The sequence below is a fragment of the Oncorhynchus kisutch genome, unplaced genomic scaffold (genome assembly GCF_002021735.2).
Source record: "Oncorhynchus kisutch isolate 150728-3 unplaced genomic scaffold, Okis_V2 scaffold1913, whole genome shotgun sequence".
NCBI lineage: Eukaryota > Metazoa > Chordata > Actinopteri > Salmoniformes > Salmonidae > Oncorhynchus > Oncorhynchus kisutch.
In genome coordinates, this window is record NW_022263858.1 from 1 (window position 1) to 11,025 (window position 11,025).

Sequence of the window (11,025 nt, forward strand, 5' to 3'; positions counted from 1 at the left end):
GAAATGGACTGATTTTAAGTTGTGTCATCAGATTTGGGGAGGGATGGGATCACCAGAAATTCTGGCTAAAGATATGGGGTCCCTTCTGAAAGAGTTTGCGTACCACTGGCCTAGATAGATAACACATTGTACAACTCACCAGCAAGCCAATATTAGTTGAGTGTTGATCTCTGGTGGACAGACTACAGAAACATAAATGGTACCGTAGGTCTGACATGATACAACGGGATGCGGGAGATGGTGAGCAGCATTATTTCTGGTCCTTGGGTTTTTTGTCACCGGTTATTTGGAAAAATCAAGATTTGGTGTGGTGTGTCGAATTTCGGAAGGGGAGGGGACATTTGGCCCATAGACTTACCCGTAACTTGCAAAGAGAGAGGGTAGAGCTCCTCGTTCTCTCAACACTTCTTTACCCAGAACTTAATCGAGCATCTGATCAATTACGCAATACTTTAGTTCTGGGTTAACCGAGATTAGTCGCATGTGAGCAAATTTGCCTTTATCTCAATTTAGCCTTTATCTCAATTCTCAGGAGCATTAGTTTTACATAATAGGCTGTGATTCAGAGGAGACTGGAGGAAATAGCTATAGGAGGACAGGCTCATTGTAAAGACTGGAATGGAATAAATGGAACGTATCAAACATATGGAAACCACATGTTTGACGCCGTTCCATTGATTCCATTCCAGCCATTACAATGAGCCTGTCCTATAGCTCATCCCACCAGCCTCCGCTGATGTGATTATGCATAGATTATGCTGTAGAGTTCTGACATGTGTTTTCTAAATCTTCTTAGACCAATTGCAAACCCAGTCAGCTGTATTCAAAACTGTTTGAAGAAGTTCAGAAAGTAAAGTATTGGAAAGTCAAAGTGGACTCAGAGGCTGTGCAAAAAGACAGGAAGCTGCAAGAAAACAAAAGAACAATTGAAACCCAACGTAAAGCCATTCAGGAATTGCAGGTATGTACCAGTAAATGTACAGGTATAGGCCTATATTGAAAAGACAGAGTAAAAATGCTAAAGTCCTTTTTTGAAAAGTATTATTATTATATATCCTATTTTTCCTTTTCTTTATGTTTTAGTTCGGAAATGAAAGCCTCAGCATAAAACTAGAGGATCAGATCAGTGAGAATGATGATCTGCAGAACAAGTATGTATTTGATTATAACATGATACTGTCACTATAGATTGTCTCATTCTGTTTTTTTCTGTAATGTTCATTTTTCCAACAGAAACAATGCAACAACGGAACCTATGTAATATACTAAAGGATACTTTGAAAGATCAGCTGAGAAAAATCCATCTATGTGAGTAAACATGCCTACTACTCAGCCTAAGGTACATGCTAGTTGCCTGAATGCGAAATGATAACATTTCTGTGGTCTACGTGTCCTCAACCAACCTATGTTCTCTTAGTTGAATCTGAAAGAGAGGAAACACATCAATTGTTCATGGAAAAAAGTGAACTATTCAGGTGAATATTATAATTTTCTGTTCTTTTGATTAAATAACATAATTGATTTGTTATCTTCATTAATACAGCATTTATGGCATCAGTTATATGATGCTAGTGAAGAAGAATATTTGTTAAAACATTTGTATTAATTGTTATAGAGGATGAATGCTGCCTTTGAAAGCCTACGTATTCAGCAGAAACTGACCGCCTTGAATGCTGAAAGGTATATATTACTTGAAATATATTATCATCAATGCACTTGTATTGTGTTGTTGTGAACATAACACTCGGCACTTTACACAGTATATAAAAAGAGAACAATAACTCCAATGATGTGAATATTTTACAGTTAAAGAGGATTTGGAAGAATTTGCCGTTTTAAAAGGAGAAGTTTGAGAAAGAATTCAGTATGAAAGAAGAAGAGGTTGGTCTGACTGAACATGAGTAGAGTAATGGACACCTCTCTGAGTGGTTTTTAAAACACATTTTCGGGTAACCTATTGTTGTCACAAACAATATGAACAGTATTTGGTTGTGTATGTAGACTATGGAAACTGAAAATGTCTCTTACAGGTTGTGATACTTCAGATGAAAATGAAGGACAAAGAAAAAGAACTTCAGGCAATCCTGCTCAACCTCCATGAAACCCGAGAGAGTTGCAAACGGTTACAACAGGCAGCACGTAAGATGGGCACTTTTTGTTCATTGATTAGGCCTAGGTCTTAAGCCCTATTGGACAGGACTAGTATTACTAGAGACGTTGATTATGTAATTACCCCAGCATGTGCATTATTCCAGAGGATGATTTGCGTAGGATGTTTTTCCAAACAGCCTCCTGTAATTATTATTTTTTTCTTCATTCAAGGTATGAAAATATTAAAGGTCATATCAAGATAGTAGGCTATACATTGATAACTTGTGCTTGGCTGCCAACATTTGTAGGTGCCCTCATAATATTTAAATTGAGGAAGTGTGATCAAAATCATTATTTTAGAGATCCACGGTAAAAGTTCCTCCTAATAAAAATGCCCCGCATCCTGCTTATATGAGTTGCTGAACAGTAGACCTATTTGCACTTGAGATGCGTTTATGGATGAGAAAGTGAACTTGCCATGTCCAACAAAGTTAACCTCAGTGGTTCGGGGATGCTTTGTGTTCTATTGATCTACTGCCTACTACATCAACAGCCAGGGTTTCTTTAAAGAGACAATCAGCAGTTGAAACACTAACAATGCCTTCTCCCACCCCTGTTTTGGTAAAAAAGCTTAGGGATGGGGTTGAAGAAGTGTAAACACTCTCAAATTCATAGACAGAACAATGGATGCTTAGTCTGGGCATCCATGATATCAACATTATAGTTGTAATCATGTTTTTAGGCTATGTAGTGTTTGTTTACATTTACATTCTTTACAAACAGAGTAAAACAAGCTTATATTTTTGTTTTTGATGTGGTACGACAGTAGAACTAAGCTCATGAGGCATTTATAAATTATATTCTTCAAGAATCAATGGCTACATATCAATAATTCACAAATCTCAAAATGGATGTAGCAAATGCAGATTGCCCCTTTTAATAAGCCTATAACTGCAATACTTTTTTATTGCGTATTTAGGCTTAATTAAACTGATGCATTTGACAATGTTCAACTTCAGTTCACTGGCACAAAAGGTATAAACAAAAGTATTCACTTTGAAAGTTGATAAAGGCAGTTATATGAAATATAAACTGTATACAAAAGTATGTGGGCACCTTTACCCCCCCTCCCCCGTTCACAAAGCGAGGTCCATACAGAAATGGTTTGTTGAGATCGGTGTGAAAGAACTGAGCCTTGACTTCAACCCCATCGAGCAACTTTGGGATGCATTGGAACGCCGAATGCGAGCCAGGCCTAATTGCCCAACATCAGTGCCCAACCTCACTTACTCTTGTGGCTGAATGGAAGCAAGTCCCTGCAGCAATGTTCCAACCACTAGTAGAAAGCCTTCCCAGAAAAGTGGAGGCTTTTATAGCAGCAAAGGGTGGGATCAGCTACATATTAATGCCCATGATTTTGGAATGTGGTGTTTGACGTGCAGGTGTCCACATACTTTTGGTAATGTAGTGTATGTGCAGCACTTTGTTTTAAGCTTCAACTGATCAAATCAGTTCTATGTTTTCTTGCTCAAACTGCAAGCAATACTTGTCAAACTCTAATGTCACGGAAAACACAGTGATGTCGATAAGAACGAGAGTCGTAATATCAGAGGACCTTGGTAATTCTGGCTGGAATTGTTACTCTCCTGCCATGGCAGATTCAGGACTAAAATTACAGATGTGGTGTTTTGTTCTTGTACACAATTACATTACGCTCAGTAAAATGAATTCCATTCGAATAGGTCTTGGTGACCTTTTAAATCCATTTCATGCATTTTACTGGAAGTGAAACTTCCTTACTCCTGTATAATATCATATTTTACGACAAGAACATTAACATCTTATTTCCTTTGACAGAACAACACCAGGAAGCCCTTCAACGTTCCAAACAAGAACAAGAATCTCTGTTAGAAAGTCTGCAAAATGCAGAACAGCTCAATGAAGAATGTGAGGTTAGTATGTTGTTTTGTACTCCAATATGCTATTAAAAAGTATATTTAAAACGCAAGTTATGCAGTTCATCATGTATAATCCAAGGAGGCATATGTTTGTCATTTTACATTCTAAGTTGTTATATATCTTCATGTGGCTGTGGACAGTACATAATGGGACAATGGAAAATTTGCATTGTTACTTTAAATCTCTATAGGAAAGTAGAAAAGCTATTGCTACAGCATTAGAGAGGAACAAAGAGGAGAATGCAAAGGTTATTGCCAAGAAAGACTCAAGCTTGGAAGAGCTCAACAAAATAAAAGATCAACAAGCAGACAAGCTTGTACAGATTCAGGCCACAGCCCAGGAATTTCAGACATCATTAACAGTTGAGATACAGAGGTGGGAAATGAATAGAGTTACTATTTTGTCCCCTGTTTGGTGAACCCCAAAATGGTAATCAAGATTCTTATATTACTTTGAATGTTAACTTGTTTCTCAGGGCAAAAGAACTTGAACTGAAGCTTACGGCAGTCACAGAGGAACTTGACAGGAAAAACCTTGAATTAGGTAAAGTATTGCTCGGCTTCGCCTCGTACTTGCGACTGTGCTAAAAAAAAGGTGTATCACACACCCTTTCGTGTTACAATCATTCTTTTTTCGAACATTGACATTTATTTTTAGCTTGTATGCAACCAGAGATTAAATATAAGTTTTGTTTTCTAGGAGAGATCAAAGAACAGAAAGAAAAGAAAGACAGCCAGCTACAAATCCTTGAAGATGAATTGGTAAAGATTATATGTCCCCTATGTTTTGTGAACTCAAATTGGCACTTCCCTCATAACTGTCATGTCTAGTCCATGGTGAGGTTAATGAAAGAGCAATTATTTTACTCTTACCTTTTAGGATGTCAAAAATAAATCCATACAGTCACTAGAGGAAACAATTAAAGTTGTGGAGACCAGAACATCAGAACTCACCACAGCGCTTGAGGGGAAACATGCTGAAATTCACCAAGTTAAGGTGAGATAATGTTCAGATGATTGTTGTGTAGATACATTTATAGCGCTACTTATTCAGAAGGATATTGTTTGCATAAATCGTATTATCTTTTAATATTGGAATATGTTGTACCCTTCTAGAATAAAGTGGAAACCATGTTTGTTGAAAACATTTTACTGGAAAAGGCTCTTGGAAATGCTGAAACGATGCAAAACGACTTGAAAGAAAAAGCCAATATGACTGAGGTTTCATTCTATTAATTCTATTATCCTTGCACAATATTGGCAATGCATATTTGTGTTAACATTTTTTGTTTGACACCTGTATGTACATAGATGAGTCCAGGAAAGAAATTGTTAATATGCTGTATCCCACAGAGGAAAATAAAAGAGATTGAGGGGCAGTTATCTGCTGCAATGAGAAGAGATGAAAAATCCATCAAGGAGAAAGAGAATCTAAAGACAGACATTGTACAGCATGAGTGAGTCCTTGGATGTTCAAGTATAAAGTATTCAATAACCTGAGGGATAGTTTTCCTCCATGTCTCTGTAAATGCTGAATGTGAATTATTCTCCAGGGTGAAGTATAAGGAGCTATTAGCAAGTTTCAATCAGCTGCAGCTTGAGAAGAAGACTATTCTGGAGCAGATTCAGAATGAATCCTTAGAGGCAAACATTCTGGTAGCACAACTTAAGGTCTGTATGAATTGAACATGTGATGCTGTCTGTATAGAATAATGGATCAGTTTGCTGATAATTCATTATTGTGTTGTAATGGGAATATTCTTGTCATTCAGGAGAGTGAGGCAAAAGAGATGAAGATGAAGAAGGAAATTGAAAGACTCCAAGAAGAGAACCACCAATTACGGTCAGTTAGAGTTAATTGTTTATAAATCTTTAGTAATGATAGTCATTATACAATGCTGCATGCAGCAACATTAGTTTTTTTTCTTCAAAATCATTCACCTTTTTCCTGTAGAGAGGAATTGAAATCCTTAAATGCCAAAGTTGAAGAGCAAGGCCAAGACACTGAGAATCTGCAGAAGAAACTTGAAGAAAGTGTAAGCAAATCAACTGTCTATGAGGTTGGAATAATATTGTGAAATTGTGAAAATTATGATAATGTCCCTTTAGTGTAAAAGCAGTTTGAAATGACCGCCTGAAATTTCTGCATGTTTTGGTGGAATGGAGTTTTGGCCTGCCTGATGCCATCACCATGTGGTAAATTAGTTACTAGACCAATAAGAAAGAGTGTTCCAAACCTCTCTGCCAATAACAATAATAGTTTTCAGTTTCCCCCTCCCTACTCAAACCACTCCCAGATAGTCCTAGCAAAATTCTTGCTTGAGAAATTGCTATTGGCTAAGAAGTTATTTTTGTTTATTTTTTTACCATTTTATTTTAAAACAATCACAGTAAGGTGCTTAATTGTTACCCAGAAAATATTTGATATTGAGATAAAATGTCTGTATTGGAACTTTCACCATGATGTCAGTTTAACACTGTTTTTCAAAAATATTATATGGCCGAGTAAATGCCCAAATCTAAATGCACGTCTGTTTTATTCTATATTCACACTGATGAGTGATAGTAAATAAAGTTCACTATTTTCTGTTTGACTTCATGTCTATAGTGTGGAGATCTGCAGGCCGAGCTCTCAAAGAAAGATAAACAAATGAAAACAGTGGAGTCAAAGGTGATTATCAAAGTCATGTCTGCACTTGGATTATTTTGTCTTTAATATCTTATCAAACACTTTGCTTTTTCTCTCTAGCTGTCCAACCTGAAGATAAAATTAGAGAGTAAAACTAAAGTCCAGGACGAATACCAAAAAGAGGTTTGTGTTGACTAAAAAAATGGATTATAAAATGACAAATTAATTATACAATAATATAAACTGTTCAGCTTTCTATAACCTGTTTTTCATTTACTTGTTTGTTCTCAGAACAAAACGTTGAAGAAACAAATTGCAATTGAGACAGCAAAATCCAGTGAACTTGAAAATGAGGTACCGCGTGGCTTTAAATGGTAATTTACAAGACAAGTGCAAAATTGTAGTTCAGTTGTGATGCAACTTAGTTTTTCATCCATTACAGATAAACAAATTGAAAGAGGAGTCAGAAAATGTTCAACGATCAAATGAAGAGGAATGTAAAAATTTGCTTGATGACCTTGAAACCAAAGCAACATCTGAGGCAGAGCTTCAGAAAAAGGTGCTTATTGGAAGTTAATAATATGGTACATTCTGGTAGATGTGGCAACATACTTGCTGTACATATTGATCCCTGCAGGTGCAAAAGCTACATCTTACAGCAACAGATGCCGTCAAGAGTAAGGAAGATACTGAAATCAAATGTCAGAACAAGATAGCAGACATGGTTGCCTTGATGGAAAAGCACAAGGTAAAGTTATCTTTAGGTCAATATCCACAGATTACACCAACACCGCTGCCATCTTGCATGTTGTTTGAAATGTTATCCATGTGTGTTTGTTAACATTTAGTTCTCTGTTGGTATCAGAACCAGTATGACAAAATGGTTGACGAGAAAGATGCAGAGCTTGATGAGAAGAAGAGGAAAGACATGGAGGCAACTGCTAATAGAACATCACTGGTATGTTACAATATAGTAGAGAAATACACATGAGATTGGATTAACTGGGAGCATTTCAGTAGTGTTATACCTCTGCTTCTTGGATATTTTTCAGATTTTTCCTCAGGAATTGGCACTGTCACAGCAGAACATTGAGAATGACCGTTTGAAGGAACAACTAAAGAAAGAAATGAACGAGAGGGTAAGTGGTCATGTCCCATGCTGACAAAGCTGTGTCAAGTGACAAATGTTGTCTATTTACTCAGTCATGATGTCATGTTTGGTTGTAGGAAAGCTTACTACAAGAGATTACAGCCCTGAAAAAAGAAAATAAAATTAGCAGGCAACTGGAGACACAGGATGAACAGGTAGATATTCAGATATCAGAGCATTACAACAGTTTGTGTTGTTTAAAAGTGTCTGACAAAAATTGTTATTTTACATTTTTTCTATTTACAAAGTAGCTGCCGGAGCCAAAGTCCAAAGAAGTTAGGTGTTCTGAAACCCCCAAAGTATACTCCTCCGCCAAGATGCCTTTGTTCCGTTTGGCAAAGGACAGTCAGAGAAAGACGAAAACTCTGAAAGCCTCTGTAACCCCATCCCAAACCTCAGAGAAAATAGTTGTATTGACTCCAAACATTAATGTAAGTGATCATGAACTTCTTAAAAATGATTGTGTTCGGGTCAAACATTTTCTGAAATGTTTCTCCACTACATCCATGTGCATCATCACTGTATAATACCTTAGATGAACTGATAGTGTTGATGTGTCAAAGGAAATGGAAAACGAAGCCCCAAAAACTCCATCTTGGAGCTCCATGACTAGAGTTGCAGCAACACCACGAATTAAGGTATTGGAATTGGTTGATTATTTTGTGTGTTGTATTCATAATGCATAAGTTAGGCTATTCAATAATAAATGATCTGTATGTTGTATGATCACCGTAGAATTGATTAGATGAACTGACATGGTACTGTATGTTTTATGCGTCAAAGGAAACCGAAGCTCTCAGAACTCCATCTTGGAGCTCCACCAATATAGTTAGTGCAACACCACGGATTAAGGTATTGGAGGGTGTTGATAGATTTTTTTTATGTTTAAGATTCATTAACTGTGTTTTAATTTATTGACTGAGCCATTCCCCCAGAGGATTCTCTCCATCCTATTTCTTTGTGAGTGATTGAGTGATTTTCTCCATAGTCTTACAGAATCAGAACTCCTCCCTCCACTGGGAAGTCTGTGCCCTGGGGGATGAGCACTCTGGAGCTTGACCCCAAGTCTGACAGCTCGGAACATAATGATTTATTGGTAAATAATGCCTCAAGATCTAATGAACACACTGCTTGAACTTGGATAGACTTAAAACATTGGATTTGTTCAAACAATTCAAACAAACAGATTTATTATCATAACTTTATATGCAAGCTGTATGGTGTGCACATGCACATTTAATTGTGGAAATCATTTTGCTTTTACATATCACTTCTTCTAACTTGGGTCTTTCTGGTTCATATAATGGCAGAGCATTGCAGTTGCAACTAATCCATTCAAGAGCCGCCTGCAGTCAAGTGTCCCAGCAGCACAGAATCAGAAAGTGGACATATTCAGGAAGGTAGAATGAGCCAGCCTTACATTAACACCAAATACTTGACTTACTTGGCAGTACACCCTCTGTATTATGAAATACCATATTGTATGGTATAGTCTATACTCTGCAACTTCTAAAATATAGTCTGTAACTTAAAAGTAGTTAATGCTATGATGTCCAGGTCAGTATTAGTCTGTAACGTTTCAGATCCAGAGCCCTGCCATTCAGAAATCACCTGGGAGTACTTTAAAGCTCGCCGCAATGAAAAGGATGCGGGATGCTGGTTGGACATCTGTCACTGGTGCTGAAAAGAAGAAGAAAAAAACAGTTGAAAAGATCTTTGCATAAAAAGCAAGTGCTGTGCTTTTCAAGATAGACCGTTTTCTGTGTGTCTGACACATCTGAAAACGGTCTATGCTATTTTCATTACACCACTGCTCTCAAGTTCATTCATGTCTATAGTTGTCTGATGCTGGGAAAGCTGTTGACCGAAATAGGAATTTCAAATGCAAGTCAAACGAATTTGAAATGAACCAAGTATGTTATATTGTTTTGTTGTTACTGTTTAGCAAAATACTCACATTATTCATGGAAGAATATGTCAAATGCTTTTTGTTTTGAGCAAACTTGCCTCCTTTGACTCTATTCAACATGAATAAGTTCATGTTTTCATGAAATTTAATTTATTTGTTTGTAACATTGTTTTTGCTTGTGCAGTTTTTATGAACCTATACACTATATATACAAATGTATGTGGACCCCCCTTCAAATTAGTGGATTTGGCTACCGCCGAGTGCTGAAGCGTGTAAAGATCGCCTGTCCTCGTTTGCAACACTCACTACCAAGTTTCAAACTGCCTCTGGAAGCAACTTCAGCACAATAACTTTTCGTCGGGAGCTTCATGAAATGGGTTTCCATTGCCGAGCAGCCTAACACATGCCCAAGATCACCAAACGCAAATCTGGGTTTGGTGGATGCCAGGAGAATGCTACCTGCCTGAATGCATAGTTTGGTGTAGGAGGAATAATGGTCTGGGGCTGTTTTTCATGGTTCGGGCTATGCCCCTTTGTTCCAATGAAGGGAAATCTTAACGCTACAGCATACAATGACATTCTAGACAAGTCTGTGCTTCCAACTTTGTGGCAACAGTTTGGGGAAGGCCCTTTCCAGTTTCAGCAGGACAATGCCCCTGTGCACAAAGTGAGGTCCATACAGAAATGATTTGTCAAGATCGGTGTGGAAGAACATGACTGGCCTGCACAGAGCCCTGACCTCAACCCCATTGAACACCTTTGGGATAAATTGGAATGCCGACTGTGAGCCAGGCCTAATCGCCCAACGTCAGTGTCTGACCTCACGTGCTCTTGTGGCTGAATAGAAGTAAGTCCCTGCAGCAATGTTCCAACATCTAGTGGAAAGACTTCCCAGAAGAGTGAAGGCTGATATAGCAGCAAAAGGGGGACCAAATCCATATTAATGTCCATGATTTTATAATGAGATGTTCCACGAGCAGGTGTCATATTGTTATTTATATTGCTACCAAATAAAATGATGCTTCAATTTGTTAGTCATTTATTTGTATTTACTCAGATGGTAATATTATCCCTCCGACTAATACACTCGTTTTAAACCTTTTAATGTGACTCCCTAATTAGGATCCCAGGGGAAACAATGACCAAAAGTAAGGTTCTTACTACCCTATCACGTAATTCAAACAGGTATGGTGTGTTTTTGAAATGTGGTGCCTACTGTTCTGGCCTACAATTCACAATATTGCAACGTAATACGTCAAGTATATTCGTGACGTTGATTATAAAGTGA

At 37.5% G+C, this 11,025-nt stretch overlaps 1 protein-coding gene and 1 long non-coding RNA gene across 2 annotated transcripts; both read left to right on the plus strand.

Moving 5' to 3' along the window:
- The first annotated feature begins 792 nt into the window (after window positions 1-792).
- Window positions 793-1,246, plus strand: LOC116368405 (uncharacterized). The gene is made up of 3 exons (XR_004208504.1): window positions 793-961; window positions 1,084-1,151; window positions 1,234-1,246. It is a non-coding gene; the product is annotated as an uncharacterized LOC116368405 (long non-coding RNA).
- Window positions 1,247-1,840: 594 nt separating this feature from the next.
- Window positions 1,841-10,764, plus strand: LOC116368404 (synaptonemal complex protein 1-like). The gene is made up of 26 exons (XM_031819167.1): window positions 1,841-1,881; window positions 2,031-2,139; window positions 3,949-4,043; window positions 4,241-4,425; window positions 4,526-4,593; window positions 4,750-4,811; window positions 4,930-5,046; window positions 5,166-5,270; window positions 5,403-5,506; window positions 5,603-5,720; window positions 5,822-5,892; window positions 6,004-6,085; window positions 6,658-6,720; window positions 6,799-6,861; window positions 6,970-7,032; window positions 7,121-7,237; window positions 7,316-7,426; window positions 7,544-7,636; window positions 7,731-7,817; window positions 7,906-7,983; window positions 8,080-8,259; window positions 8,392-8,466; window positions 8,612-8,680; window positions 8,817-8,924; window positions 9,139-9,228; window positions 9,412-10,764. Exons 1-26 carry the CDS (start codon window positions 1,867-1,869, stop codon window positions 9,550-9,552), a joined length of 2,469 nt encoding a protein of 822 aa, XP_031675027.1. The 5' UTR covers window positions 1,841-1,866; the 3' UTR covers window positions 9,553-10,764.
- Window positions 10,765-11,025: the final 261 nt, after the last annotated feature.

Coding starts and splice junctions, on each gene's coding strand:
- LOC116368404 (XM_031819167.1), top strand. Junction 4,594..4,749: donor CAGGAAAAACCTTGAATTAG/GTAAAGTATTGC, acceptor TTTGTTTTCTAG/GAGAGATCAAAGAACAGAAA. Junction 5,893..6,003: donor GAAGAGAACCACCAATTACG/GTCAGTTAGAGT, acceptor TTTTTCCTGTAG/AGAGGAATTGAAATCCTTAA.